The sequence below is a fragment of the Xyrauchen texanus genome, chromosome 33 (assembly GCF_025860055.1).
Source record: "Xyrauchen texanus isolate HMW12.3.18 chromosome 33, RBS_HiC_50CHRs, whole genome shotgun sequence".
NCBI lineage: Eukaryota > Metazoa > Chordata > Actinopteri > Cypriniformes > Catostomidae > Xyrauchen > Xyrauchen texanus.
In genome coordinates this window covers 29,662,881-29,679,040 of record NC_068308.1, presented here as the reverse complement: position 1 = coordinate 29,679,040, position 16,160 = coordinate 29,662,881, and the positions used below count along the sequence as shown (strand labels likewise).

The following is a 16,160-nucleotide window of genomic DNA, read 5'->3' as shown; positions in this document are numbered from 1 at the left end:
TGGGAAAGAGTAGGTCATACTTCTGATAGGAGCAAACTTAACAACAGCACCCTGCTGTGTATGCACTAGTGCTCTTAATGACATGATAAGACTTGTTATTTTCTGTGGTGTTTTTGACTGATAAAAGCAGGCCAAAGCCACTAGAGAGGATATTTCTGGCTTGACTTAACACCAAACAGCTCCACTCAATTAAAAAGGATAATTGGATATAGAGCAGCCATCATCGCTGATGATAAACCATATATTTGCTTATTATCTCACTGACGAATACCATTCTAGTAATTACCTGTCACTTTGGTTATTATTTTCCCGCTATTTGTGCTCCATTCTGTGGTTTTATCTGATCGTCATTCTTACGGCCCTGAAATGCCCAATCTCTCATTTTTATTCTCTAATTAGCATTAGCCATGAGGCATTGACCACTCCCTCTGAGATATGGCTTTGTCTGGAAGCTTCTTTTTAGAGACTGAATGCAGCGTATGGATTTGCATCCTGGCCTGTGTCCAAGACAAGAAGCCCAAACTTTCTGCCAGAGTTGGCCTTTGACTAAATACGGCCACATTCTCTGCATAGTGAATTATACCTGTGGCCAAAAGGTGAACCCTGGGAGAGCAGGAGAGACTGTGGGCTGATTACAGGTTATATACACCACCTTTGCTGCATGTAACGCAGTGCTCTCCAATGTTAACCTTCTTGCCTTATGCAAATCAGCATCCTTGGTTAAGGATCTACAAAATAAGACCTTGAATCAAGATGCATTATTTCAATAAATAAATACATTTATTATTTATTTACAAATAAATAAATACAATAAAAACATGCCAGAGAAAACCAAGGCAAGGTCACCATTCCTTTAGCCGAAGGAGGATACAGGTTCTTCAAGTAGTTTTAAACATTCATTTCTGGCTTTAATAATTGGTTGGCTTAAAGAGCGAGACAGAAGCTCCAGGGCACTCAACTATAAAAAGTGCCAGGAAGCATGACTGTCTATATGGAAGTATAGGAGAGGAATTAGAGGAACTGCACAAAAGTGACACATGTGATAAAGTTTTTGTTTTCATTTCTACCTCTCTACTACCATGGTGGTTTTTTGGCATTCCCTGGAGGGTTAACAGGGCATAAGCATTCCATTTAATGCGGCTTGCAATGGCGATCATTACGGAACACAGCGGAATGAAAGCAAAACCTTAAGTTCCCCTAACGGGCGGAATGAAAACAGGTTTTAATTTCTGTCTAAAATGGCTCTATTATTTCATTAAAACTAATTACCCTGTCAAGCAGGCTGCATCGGCTTCATTTCAGCACAACAGGGGAGAAATGGGCCTTCCAGGCACCTATGGCTCAATGGGATTGATCGAGGGCCAGGGTCACTAATAAGGTTAAGAAGAGCCACCTTTCATCTGCTCAGCCATGGGGAAAACCAGAGGCAGACCATATGCATACAAGTTTGTGGAGAAGAGAAGGCTCAGTTGATTTGGGGAAAAAAACAACAACAACAACACTGTTCATTTTGGCCAGCTGCAATTCCAAGTCTTTTGCGTGATCTTCTGCACTTGTTTTCAAATTCCACAGCCAAACACAAACAGCTGCTGCTTGACATGATTCCCTCCATTTGTTCAAATTAAGATACTTTTTTTCCATCAAAGCCAACATCAAACGAAGGCATTTGCATCTCAGTGTGAACTCACTCACAACTGCAGAAAATTCACTCTAAACAAAGTCTGTGGATGCTAATGGTTTTAACCTACCCTAATGGGCTTATGGTACTGCTGAAATATTTCCCAGGGTAGTCATTGTTAACGACTCCTACACTGACAGAACCAGAAACCACTCCCACTGCAAACTAATTACAACTAGTCTCCACAGGCCCTATCATCTCCATTGCCTTGCTGCAGAGACCTTTAAAAAGAGTGCAAGTGAAATTAGGATCAATGGAAGATGGGTGTCAGTGGTTCACATATTTGAGCTGTTGGGAAAACTGTTTGAAGTGACTCTTCATATAGCTTCATTGGGATAACGGGTGAGAGAAATAATAAAAAAATTAATCAGTAGTGTCACATTAAGACAGTCCTTTTCAGAGATAAGCAGGCATAATATAAAGCCATCACAAAGCAAAATGGAAAAACGACTGTATATTGGGTTCTAGGTATATCTAGGTATTCATCTGTGTGAAAAATATTTTTAAATATTCAAACTAAGGCAAAGGCATGAAGGGAAATACCAGTCTATAAACCCAGAATAACAAGGTACAAGCTACTAATCTAATACTATTACAACTTTAAAACAAGCTGTTGTCCCAGAGCTAGGGACCAGTTTTATTTCAAATATATATAGTGAGATTTGCTTTTGCTGCATGTATGGAATTGTAGAAACAACTCAAATTAATGCAAAGGAGTACTATGGGAGAAATTGGACATTTTAGGCACAATTTTGTAGTCTCAGAGTAGAATTGTCAAGGTGGTGCTTTAAAACCCATTTTATACACTAGAATTAAATCCACATAATCATCTGTAAAATTGCTTTGGATGTCTTTTTCTAATTATAAAATGAGGCTCAAATAAGATTGGGTAATGAAGCTTTTTAATCGCCTCTCTTTGTTTGACTATGGCCCACGTCAGTGTACTCGAACGAGGGAAAAGACACATAAAATTGCTTTTCTTATAAACAGCAATTCTAAATTGAATTTTCATCTCGCAAAATTGAGAAATGGAATCCCTTTTTACAGAAACGCTTTGGAGAGCTGTCAAGATGTCTTGAGTTCCAAGTGAGGGTAGCTCCTGAATTTAGACCAGTTGTTCTCAAGTTTGTCTATGACATACTGTGATATCAGGGGCTCAGAACTTACTCTCAAAATTGTCATAAAGATTGCTTGGCCTCATTAAAAACATATCTGGACATAGCACAGGATTTGGCTGGTTTTCTGTAGAAAATCACACTCAATGTGTACATGGTGTTCATGTGTTCATGGTGTTGAGAGCTATGCAACAAGAAAATGTGGGGAGGGATAGTTCAATAAAAACTGAAAATGTTTTCATTATTTACTCACCATTATATCTATAAAAACCCATACTGCATGCCTTTCTTCTGTAGAACATAACAATCTCTGATTTCCACTTCTACTAAATACCTAAGTTGATCAATGATTTGATTTGATAGTGAATAACAACTTACATTTTGGTCTGTTCATCATACTAAGTGACCGTACGTTGTCTTAAGACTTGGAATATGATGTACAAGTAGTATGGACTACATTTATGACACCTTTGGGGGCTTTTTAAGCTGAAAAGTGAGGGACTATCCACTGCTATCCACGGTTTAGTTTTCATGACATACTTTATATTTTTTTGTGTCCTACTAAACAAAGAAAGTCCAATGAGTTTGTAACGTCAATGAGTAAATAATGGGATAATAAAACAATTTTGGTGATCCATTCCTTTAAAGACCTCTTGAAATTGCTTCAAAAGCACAGTTTTCTGTCTTGTGTTGACAATTTTTTTCTATTGAAACTGGAAGTTTAGGTGGAAAATATCAAATCTCTCTCTCTTGTCTTTGTTCTCAGACTCCCATTTTTTGAAAGTTTCTTGGGATTTCAGAAGGGCACAGCGCTTGTCCATCCCATCCTCTCCCCCAAGTCTATCTATGGCATGGGATAATTGCACCCCTGGGTCCCTAAGAGATTTCACAGCAAGAGTTGTGACAGTCTTTTTAGACAAACATACACACACTTGGTCATACAACCTGGCCTCATAGTAAAAATGTAACTTGCAGTGGAGCTGTCAGCCAACACAAACTTAATGAGGATAAAGTCCCAGTTTTTAACCACAGTCAAGAATTCTATTAATTACGTCTCCACTGGTGGGACCACTCAATGGCTCCCTGTTCATCACATCAGAGCTGGGTGGAATGGGAGAGGAGCAAAGAGATGGGAGAGGACAGGCGCTCTTACAGAACAAAGAGTAGAAGGAACAGATGTTCTGAAGACTCAGCAGTCAGGCTGCTCCCAGAGTCCTGTTTAAGTCTTACTGTCTGCAATACTGTGCCCTTAGTAAACATAGACAGCCATTTTTAACAAACTAGGACCAACAATGCTGTTTTCTCCCCTTCAAACAATTCATTGCCTGTAGCCTCCAGTAACAAGCTCCCTTGCTGTTACTTCAAAGGTATTCTGGAGTTTAACCGTACGACTCCTCAAGTCTTAGAGAGATGGGCACAGCTGTTTGCATGGGAGAGTTTAAAGAAAGCTCTGAATCGTTCATTAGTCTTGTTTGTATTCTAGTGGAGAACACTTCTAAGATTGAGGAGCAGTAGATGTGGATAAAACAGTAGATAATAGCCTGTCACTGCACTCAGTAAAAAATACTTTTTGATTGATTGTCCTTGTATTGAACAACAAGTTTTTTGATCCCTTGTCACATACTAAACATACAAACTAAACTAGTAGAATGTGCAGTTAAACCATTTTGCCCCTTTTAAATGTCTTTCATTTTTTCAGGCCTGGAGATATAAACAGAAACTAGTAAAAAGGAAAATACTTAAGTTACAGTAGGTTGGGATACTTGGGCACATATTGACTATAGAAGCAGTTTAATTACAGTATATACACGTGTGTCAACTAGTAGTGATTTTGCTATACCATTGATACTGCTATAAATATATTTTACAATGGCTTCAAATGTTGCTCATTTAATCAGAATTTACAAGTCAAAGCTGTAAATTTTATTATATCAGTTTCATTGTTTTAAGTGTTTTGTTTTTGTTTTTAAGTCATACATAATGTGAAGCTGACCTTGCACTGATGCCAAACTAATTCATTTGTTATGAATAATCATTTCTTTTGGTTTGCGTCCATCAAGGTAAAAAGAGAAAATATTCAAGTGAGATGAAATACCTTTTGTTTGTAACTCTTTAATAAGCTTCTCGCACCTTTAGGCAAATTAATTTCCATATTTCCAGGAATTTTCCAGTCATAGGGATTACTGAATAAGAATTTTTATAAAATAATTTTTATAGATATTGCACTCAAGAAGACCAATTTGTAGTCAATTAAATATTTAAGAGCAGAGCATAACTTATTAAGATTGAACTTATTTCCTTGACTTTTCCAGTCCTGGAAATCCCTATATTAAAGTTCCTTGATATTTCCACATTTTCCAAAATATTTGATTTCCATCATACATAACTATATTGTGATGTATATATACCATTACCATGCTATAAAATAACTCATACGGTGAAATAAGATTTTGGTCATACTGCTCACCTCGATTTACAGCAATGCACAACTGTACTGTAATAAAAGAACAGGCCAAACTATAGCATCTACACCAGTTTAACACTGATGCATATGATATCAATGTCCTAGTCAGTGATGAAATGGAATTTATTGATATACCATTTCTCTGGGATACAACCTGCTGCCACCTGGCTGAGGAGCAAGACTCACCCCGAACATTTGCCGGAGGTCTGGGTCACGGAAGCGGAAGGGAATGTTGGAGACGTGTAACCGTTTGGGCTGCTGCTTCTCGGAAGAATCTGAAGGCTGGAGCTGAAGCTGAAGCTGTTGAGATCCATCTGTCTGTACCACATCGTCTGCTTGCTGGAAAGAAACACAACCACAGCTCTGTTAGTTCCTACCTAAAATGCTGTCATGGCCTGAAATAAGAGCAGTGGGCAACGGTTAAGGGCGAGGCAGGCGGGAGGTGAAGCAATAGAGGGGAGGGGGTGGCGTGCTGTGGCATATTACAAATTCCCTTCGCTTGGCCAACATCTGTATGTGGCGGCAAAGATTAAGGAAGCTGTCAGGAAGTGTGGATACAGATTTAAAGGGAAAAAACTCTGATACGGCGAGACCAGAGAATGCGTTTACCGAGCAGTCGCCTATAAAGACCTGAGGGAAAACGAGAAAGAGAGAAGTAGACAGAGAATTGTAAGGATGGTGTGCTCATCTGTCCATCATGTGGAGGAAATGGTAGTGATACAGCAGTGCTCCAGGATGGACTGCTGTCCGTGACACATACATTCATCTTTCACCTCACTAGCCCTGATAGTACAGCTATCCCCCCATTCTCACCATTTCTGTGCAGTTCTGTCTTCCGAGCACACACACGCAAGATCTTATGTTACCAGCCACTGGCCAAATATACGGGCAAGCATGCTTGTCTTAAAGAAATTAAAAATACCCTGATCACACTTTATTTATTGGTGTTATTGCAAACCTATAAGAGGAGTTATATAATTAAAATCATGAAGTTGAATCTGGCCAAACCATTATTTTTAAAGGGAAAGTTCACTCAAAAAAGTAAATTCTGTCATCATTTACTCAACTTCAAGTGGTTCCATACCCGTTTGCCTTTCTTCCATGGAACCCAAAAGGAGATATTAAATGTATTATACGTTGGTATAATATGTATTTCTTCCCTTGTGTAATTTCTGTGCCATTAGCATCAAAATGGAATAGCAAAAATAACCACTGTTTTCTAACAGATTCCAGAAAACTCCCCCGTCTTCTGTTGGTGGTAAAAACAGATAGTCTCACCCCTAACTCACACCATTGTTTGAGCCAATGGTGCTGTGTCGGGCTGGATGGGAATCTCAAATAAACAAAGGAATGTTTTGACAGCGCCACAGAGCTTAAATCAACCTACAAATGGCTTACTTATAGTTACTGATATAATTATAGTACAAGAAACAATGTTACATTACAAAAAATGACATACATCAGCTTTAACTCTTATGGGAGTCTGGGACCCAATCCCCAAAGTTGAATAACACTTTTTGAATTTGAAATAATGAATCAATATCTATAAAATATAACCTAACAAATTGCTCTTGATGAAGAATCACGTGAGTTTAAAGCTGAATAAATAATTCATCTAGATGTGATGAAATGGCTGACAGATGCCTCAGACTCTTCTTTGTTCAAGACTTGTTTTTCAGCCATTGTTTGCAGACATGTTCAATGAACAAAAAAAGCATGGTGAGCCCAACACCGGAGCGGCAGCCCTTCATGTACATAATGAATTAGAAAAACATGGGTGCACAGATGAAGAGATGATGTCAGCTAAACCTCCCCTGGCTTAGCAGGATCCATGAGAGAGAAGTGCTGAAGGCAGCTACATTTGACTGGGCCATAGACAGCTGTATACAAGAGCAGACCCCCCCTTTTATAGTAGAGATAAAGGGTAGGGAGGGTGGGGTGGAGACAGTCTGATGTAAGATGAGAAAGGAAGATCGAAAGAAAGAAAGACAGAAAGAAAGAAAGTGGGAAAGACATGCAAAGATTAAAAAAAGGCAATAAAAAAATTACGGTGTGGTAAAAATATGCGTGGTTGATAGCTGTTCCTCCCACAGTGTAAGTCTATGAGATTTCATTTGCCCATTTTATCATAAGAAAATCACCAGGTGAAAATCATAAGTGTGATCACTCGCTCTCATCAACAAGCTACACGATTTCAGGTATCATTAATGTTTGTAGCACAATGAGTAAGGCTAAGGCGAAATGAGTAAGGCTGAGATGTTTAATACCAAGTATGACCAATAGTTTTACTAAAGCAAGCACCACTAATAAGACTAAATAGACTTTAAATCTTAGAAACTGTGAGTCTGAGTATACCAGCATGAAACTATCATGTTTTGACACGGTTTAGGTTTTGGAATTTGTTAGGCCAGCTTTCAAAAGCCAGAAAGACCCAAAATGAGCATCAATCACATAAGCAGTGGTCTGTAGTGTGATGCCAGTCTCAGCAGGGGAACAGAGAGTGGGCTCAGACATTTCACACTTTGATTTTGCCATATGAAACGAGCACTCAAGTGAAGCCGGAATTCATATTTCGCATCTGATTGAATCAGATTCTCTTTCAGATTTTCTCCTGATTCTGTGTATTCCACTGAAGTGATTTTAAAATAGTTTTTTGGGAAAATATTTAGATTTTTCTTACATTTTCTAAGCGTGTTTTCATGTGTTTGGTGTAAATATGTAAATACACTAAGTGGGATGGACAAATTCCCCCTCATTAGGCACCAAACACACAAGTGATATGAATCATACAAGATGGCAATATATCATATGATAGGTAATGAAGATATAATGAGAGATCTATCACGCCATCCCCTTTCTCACTTTGACAGAGAGAAATAGCAGAAAAAAGGGGAAGTGAATGCAATTATGTAGACAAAGCTAAGAACATAATACCAACTCGAATGCAAAAGATTTGAACCTGCAAGGCGTTCATTTTCCACTCGTTACAGAGAAAAGGTGAAATATGGCATGGTAAAATATCAGCTGAAATGAGATTTTAAAGTTTAACTCGCAGAACAAAATCACTGTTGCAGAGGACATATGTCTTTACAGAGGAAACTGCACCAGTAACATGACAGAAATTACTTTACCCATTTCTATGGGTCTACCAAATTGATCTCTTTGCTTTTTTGTTATTAACAGACAGATATAATAAAGAAATGTATTGCGGGAGCCAAGTAGACAAGCATTTTTATTTCAAGGAAATCTTGTTAAACTGTGTTTTGATGTTGATCTTTGAATAACATAATGCCAAAAAATATTAGTTTCATTTTAAAATGTCTCGCTCTATCATTAACCTCTTTTATTACTAGACAATAAAAAAGGAAACAAAGCACAAACCCAAGTGTCAAAATGCAGTACTTCTGTTACAAAACTACACTCATAACAAATCTATCTGGTATTCTGTATTGCTCTTTAAAACCTAATTCTAAACATTCTAAACAGAAATTGAACTTGTACACCTCTTGTTTCTCTCTGTATATTTCTAATGGTGCGCATTCCAGCTCCATATGTCCTCTGTGGCTAATACATCAGACAGATCCACCAGAGAAGCTCAAAGCACCACCTTACATGTACACTAGCTTCTGTTCTCACTGACCTCTGAAAGATGTCCTCATGATTTCTACAGGTTTCCCACCCTTTTTGACCTTTTCAAGTTGATTGTGATAAAAAAGACTATTTTGATTCAGACTTGCTAATGAATCTTTTACACCTATTTGTGAACCATTTTAACCAATAAACTGAAAAGAACCTCCTCAAAAGAATGATTTGCCCATAACTCGAACATCACTATAGCTTGCAAGCAAGCTTTACTCAGTAATCTCTAGATAAGAAAAATACTTGCAGAGCGCAACTGGAAAGATTTACACTCACTGAGCACTTTATTATGAACATTAGCGGTGTGCAGCGAAGCCATTATCTGTATTTTTATCTGTATCTGTTCATATGACACAATTATCTGTATCTGTCACTGTGTTCAGATAGAACCAAGTGTGGGCGGGGTTTAAACTGGAAGTGCGTCAGAACTAAATGAAACGGCCATTTTTAAATGATACTCTTACATTTATAGTTTCGATTAATATTATATGTCTTGTATATGCATTTGAATAATAATAGCATAATAGTAATAATAATAATAATAATTATTATTATACAATTATTATAAAAAAATATATTTTATTCTTTGTTTTTCTTACCAGATTAAGCAGAATTTGTACATTATCTGTGGAATATGTTTTTTAACTGTGGTTTTTCTGATATTAATATCTGCATGAAACAGAATTTTAGTTTGTCTGTGCATGGAGGCAGGAGGTGACAAGCACACATTTTTCAGTGAATAATGAATACAAATTCAAACATTAAAATTAATCAAATTAAAATCAATATAGCCAACAAACAGAGGAAAGTCCCATATAAGTTTATCAGGAATTTTTACGACAAGACACCATTATTTAGTTTAATAATAATAATAATAATAATGTGAAATTTACACTTAACATTTTCAAATTTAGCACAGTTTATAGAAGAAGAAGAAGAAGAAAAAAAGATAGAGCATGCTTCAGTTTCTTCGTTTTACATAGGGAGGAATATTCCTATTAGATGAACACTAAGGAGCATTTAAACATTTATGGAGCATATCTGTATAAAATCTTAACCAAAAGAAAATCTTAATTGCTGATGTGGATATAAATGTTGTCCACTTTAAGAGAGGGAAAGACGAGCTCCAATGTTAAAGGTCAGGAATTTAACATTGCGTTCAGGTTTAGGCTATGAATGAATACATGATAATCATGTGATACATTTACATTGACATTTTAAGAAGTGGAAAGTGTACATGATTTTGTATCTTAGTTAATGTTACACTTGACAAGCTCCAGACTCGCACAATTAACAGAGACCATAAATGGAGTTGAGACCGCGCCTCCGAAATATTTCATAAGGTTTACACTTTAGAAATATTGTCTGCACAGATTAATACATTTCAAATGTTGCTTTATCCTTGTGCTACTTGGATAATCAGTAATACAAGTATCTTTCATATTAGTCGGATGTAACCATTATTCATTTTGAAGTCATTATTTGTGCCAATCCAAATAAAGTATTTGGCTTTGGACACATCCGTAATGGTCTAATTAAGTGCATGACATGGTGTTCTGATGCTGTAGCCCATCTGCCTCAAGGTTTGACATGTTGTGCATTCTGAGATGCTGTTCTGCTCAATACAATTGTACAGAGTGGTTATCTGAGTTTCCGTAGCCTTTCTGTCAGCTCAAACCAGTCTGGCCATTCTCTGTTGATCTCTCTCATCAACAAGGCTTTTCTGTCCACAGAACTGCTGCTCACTGTTTTTTTTTTTTTTTTTTTGGCACAATTCTGAGTAAATTCTAGTGACTGTTGTGCATGAACATCCCAGGAGATCAACAGTTACAGATATACTCAAACCAGCCTGTCTGGCATCAACAATCATGCCACGATCAAAACCACTGAGATCACATTTTTTATCCATTCTGATGGTTGATGTGAACATTAACTGAAGCTCCTGACCCATATCTACATGATTTTATTAATTGCACTGCTGCCACATGATTAGATGATTAGATAATCGCATTAATAAGTAGGTGTATAGGTGTTCCTAACAAAGTGCTAAATGAGTTTATATTTACCATTGAAATATGCATGACCTTTCCTTGCCTGGAAAACCTAATTTAAAAATTTCCCAGGAATTTCCCTGGGACCCTGTTACAAAATGTGGTGGATTCTTTTAGACAGCTAAACACACAAACAACTAAATGCAACCAATATTCCAAGCTAAAGAGTTAGAAATTCCCAGATAAATCTCTAAAACCAGAGTAACCGGCTGGTCTCCCAGTCTAGTCAGGGTGGTCAGTTTGCTGGTTTTGGAGGGGTTTTAGTGTGGTCAGGCTGGGAAACCACCTTAAACCATCTTAAAATAACTAATACCAGCAAACAAGTTCAGGCTAATTAAAGTTGTTGTTTTTTGTCAGCAAGGTATGAATTACTCTTATTTGGGAATTGTGGAGGTAAGTTTGCTCTTTGAACACTTGCAACAGAGTATAAATTTAGAGGGTCACCAACTTCTGATTTTTTCATCTGACAACTTCCTCATCTTCCCTAATGCACAGACTTTCCCAATGGGCTCTCCAGGGTCTCTGTGAGAGGACCCTGTGTTTACCAGCACATTGGCACTATCAATCATTAGAGTTGTGAAGACAGTCAAGCCCTGTTAAGATAAAGCACACAGGTCGGCTCTGGATCCACACAGCCTGTCGTCCTGCCCCTCGTGTATGCTATCTGAGGTCGGCGAGCAGCGGAGGCCCAAAGCCCCTGCCTGATGATGGTAGATGGAAAGCCGAGCAGATGGATGGGCAAGCGGAGGTGCAATTACCCCCTGGTGCCCCCACTCCCTGGGCTGCACCTCTCCCCGATCCCCCATCCTCATCCATCACAGTGGTGCCATCGGTCATTCACATGCTCTGTCTGCAGTCGCTCTGGAGAGAGCCTCACAATCTATCATGTCTAACAGGTGAGTGGTGCAACAGTCCAGGATCGCCCATTACTGAGCTGCAGAGCGTGGCCTCAGAGAGCCTTGGCTTCCTGTTTCTGCCCAACCAAGTGCTTAAAGGCTGAAGAGAAGGATGAGGGCTTTGATTTGCTTACTTTATGGGAACATGTATTGACTTGGCCTGCTCTGATGTAAGTCATCATGTAGTGACACCAAGAACCGAGAAATGGACAGTGCTAAAAATGAAGAGAAATTGTAGGGCTTCTGTACATTCATCTTGCAATTTACGCTTCGCTTATGCTGCAAAAAGTTCTCTTAATCAGTATTTTTCTCTTACTTTCCACTAGAAATATACAGTTTAAGCATCCTTGAAACAAGACACATTTACTTGAGAAGCAAAATATCTTAAAATATTAAAACTGTCAATGGGGTGAAAAAAGTTTGAATTTAAAAGGAAAAAGTTACCTTTTCTTACCCAATACTTTTCTTATTCAATACAAGTATTGCTCAATCGACAACATTTGTGGCATATTGTTGATTACAACCAAAAATTATTTGACTCATCCGTACTTTTCTTAAAAAAAAAGCAAAAATCAAGGTAACAGTGAGGCACTTACAATAGAAGTTAATGGGGCCAAATTTTGGAGGGTTTAATGGCAAAAATGTGAAGCTTATGATTTTACAAAAGCACTTACATGAATTCTTCTGTTAAAACATATGTGTTATTTGAGCTGTAAAGTTGTTTAAAGCTGAATTTTTTCCAGTCATTTTAGGGTTTGTTGAAATTATATCGCCATGGCAATGAAGTTGTAAAGTTGTCTATAACTTTACACAGAAAAGTTTAGTAAGCATATTTAGGAAACTAAAAATAAAAGATAATGTTAACACACATATTGTTTTTGTCTTGTGGCTAAACTTTTATTGTGAGAAAGTGAGTATTTTAACGTTTATGGATCGGCCCCATTCACTTACATTGTAAGTGCCTCAATGGAACCCAGATTTTTGCTTTTTGTTTTTTTAGAAAAGGAGGGGCAAATCAAAATGAATTTCTGTAGTAATCAACATTATGCCACAAAAGCTATCAACTGAGATTTACTTGTATTGAACTCAGAATATTCCTTTAAGGATGTTTAGACAAAGTGGGCTATTCTGTGCAAGAAAAAAAAGTAAAATAAGCAGTAAAATAAGAGAATAATGCTCCACTGATAAGTGCTTAGTAAAACACACCGACCAGCACACACACTTTCACGCTTGCTCTCTCTCAAGTGCAGTCTCGAGAGAATGATATAATCTCTCTGGCTTTATTCGGGGAAGTTCCCCTGCTCTTGAGTGTGGGTGGTTAGAGAGATCTTCTCTGGAGGAGTTGACACCAGGCCAGGAGAGGGAGATGCGAGGTAAGCGCACGAGACTCTGCACTCCAGGTTTGGATCTAATTATCTCATTGCCACCGCTAAGCAGCCATCTACAGGGGGATCGTCTGAGCAATTTGCCTTTTAATTTGTGCTAATTGCATGTTAATTATATTGCAGCAAGCTTGGGCTGCATCTGTCTCTTTCAGAGACAAGGTTTCAGGGGGCTTCGCTCTCCCAAGTTCCACAGACAAGGTGAAAAGTAATTAGAAGTGTTCGCTTTCAAAACAGAGGAAAAGGCCCTGCTCACTTGGGTTGCCAGGTCACCCACCTAAGGACATTGTAAGATGTTTAAGTTCAAGATCTGATGTCTTTTTTGGCCTCTTTGTGTTTTTTGCACAGTGGTCAAGGCATAAGTATACAGGTTGACCAGCAGACTGACTGGGTGATTCTCACAAAACCTGTCAAGAAAATGTACTGATTATATTAAACCCTAAACCAATGGAGACATTCACTTTATATAATGAAAATGAGGCCTAAATTTAGAACCATTTATATTTTTGGCATTGTGACATTATTTTCAGGACATTTAAGCACATCTTACCCCCCCCAATTGCCATTACCTTAACACGTTTGGACATTTCACTTTTATTATTTTCATTATTTTCAATGAGGAAACTCATGTGACATTAATTTCAGGACAGCGAAGACAGTGAAAATGAAATGCACTTCCAAGGTATTATTACTGTGATGTATATGAATACTTTACAATTTAAATAATATTTAATTTTATGAGAATGTCATGATGACCGTCTTTTTTGCATTGAAGTAATGAGAATTGAGGGGATAAAATGTGCATAATAGTCATGAAAATACCAATGTAATGTAATGTAACAACAATGTAAAAAATCTTAATGCCTCTAAAAATAGACTTTTTTTTGTTATATGGAAAATAGAAATTGCATTTGTTGTTGAATGTTAAATAGAACCAGGACATTCTTTTGACAGGTTTTGTGAGAATAACCCGACTTTGAGCTTTTCTCCATAACTCCATTTACCTGGATGAAATTGGGAGGAGCTCAGTATCCTACTTTAGGGCCTCAAAGCAGATTCAAATTGTGGATCCTGCCAAGAAAGCTAATAGTAAATCCATACAGGAGGATTTTATGGTAAGCTAAGAAAAGCTCCTCAAATTAACCTTAAGTAGGTATATTACCCTACCTAAAGGTTTATGACACCCAATTTCCACATCTGAAGTCTGGAACATAATTTACAAAACGTTATCCATTTACCACAGTCTTAAGTATGCCAAATGATTTACTGAATGATAAGCAAGGCCCATTTATCGCTTTGCCTTGCACATTACCACTTAACATGCATCATCTTGTCATTTTGAGTAGTCTTTGGTTGCTCATACATGCAACCTAATAATAAATGTAAACTTGCTGGAAATGTTTGTGTTTTTATGGTGCTGGCCATCCCTAATGGTGGATGGACACTTGTCACATTTCCCTCATGTTTAGAATGTGGAAGTAAAAAATAAAACAAACAAAACAAAAAACAAACAATCCACAATTATTTTTCCATGACTTTCCAAAAGATGGAAAAAATAGCAAGATGGACTATGGTAGTCAGAAGACAGAAAGATGTCAAATTTACTGTCACGCCTTCAGCAGCAGTATTTTAAACCACATTTCAGCAGTGTTGACTGATTTTCAGGGTTCCCACCCTTGACCAATTCATTTCCATGGTTATTCCAGTCAATCATGATTACTGGATTAACCTGTATCCATTCATTATAGACATTTCTCTGACTTTTTAAGATATTATTAATTTTCAGGCCTGGATTAACTGATATTTACTCTAAAACATTACAGCTTAACTTTATGTTACAGCATAATTTTCTGTAAAGCTGCTTTGAAATAATGTGTGTTGTGAAAAGTGCGATACAAATAAAAATGACTTAAGTATTCCATGACCATGGGCTGTGTTTTAAATGAATACCAGGGTCAAATAATACAAAGAATAATGTTATAAACTTTAAACATTAAATAATAAAAAATTTGAAATCAACATTTTGCTAGATTTTCACTGCTAAATTAAGGTGGAAATCCATCATCACAGTCTGTGAAAAGGGCCCATTATACAGTACCCATTCAATGGAGCTTTCCTGTGATACACTTTCTGCTTCAGAGCAGCGATTCATTGCGAGACCACTTCTTTGCTCTTCAAGTTCTTCTAGGAATGGAGCAGCCAAGCAGCACCAAGAAATAATTACCTGAACATAATCATACAAGATCACCTTGGGCCTCACATCCAAGCCCTCTTTCCCCCCTTAACGTCATAGAAGGCGTGTGTTTGCATGCATTTATGTGTGATTGTATTTGTGACTGTGGTTGGGTGGGGAATGACTCCTGTTAAGTCATTCCTCTAGCCCCACTCATTCAGTGATATCTGCAAATCACTTTCAAAGTGCTCGGCTCAGCACTTCCCCTTTCAGAATGCCCCTACAACCACATAATTGAAACTATCTGATTGGAAAGCTGCCAAGCAGGTAGATTACATCTGATTAGGGCCAAACCAGCACTTCACTTAAAGGGATTAGTCTAAGCCATTTTATATTTTTTTGTTCTTCTACACCTCTGCTATCCTCCCCTCCGATTCCATCATCTCTCCATCCCAATGAGAGAGAAACGGTGAATACAAGCAGTGTCTGTCATCTGTCACTTCAAAAGAATACACTGGCCTTTCAGTCCAGCTTAAAGCTCCTATTAATTAGACAGTAAATGGTAATTTGTCTCACAAATTAAGCTGGCAACAAAGACCAAGATTTATAGAGTCGCTATACCTGCATCAATATTGTGAATGGCAATGTTTCCTGATTTGGGATCAAATAACAAAATGTCTTGGTTACTAGTGTAACCCCCTTTCCCTGATGGAGGGTCTCGGATACCTCTGAATATGAGAAAAGGCCAATGAAAAATTGTCG

At 37.7% G+C, this 16,160-nt stretch overlaps 1 protein-coding gene across 3 annotated transcripts in view; it reads right to left on the bottom strand.

Moving 5' to 3' along the window:
• Window positions 1-16,160, bottom strand: part of LOC127626747 (RNA binding protein fox-1 homolog 3-like) — a 649,289-nt gene that overhangs the window by 57,328 nt on the left and 575,801 nt on the right. For all 3 annotated transcript variants that reach the window (XM_052102758.1, XM_052102757.1, XM_052102759.1), the window contains one exon: window positions 5,444-5,596. In XM_052102758.1, coding sequence (XP_051958718.1) covers window positions 5,444-5,596 — 153 coding nt within the window. The remainder of the gene's footprint in view (window positions 1-5,443; window positions 5,597-16,160) is intronic.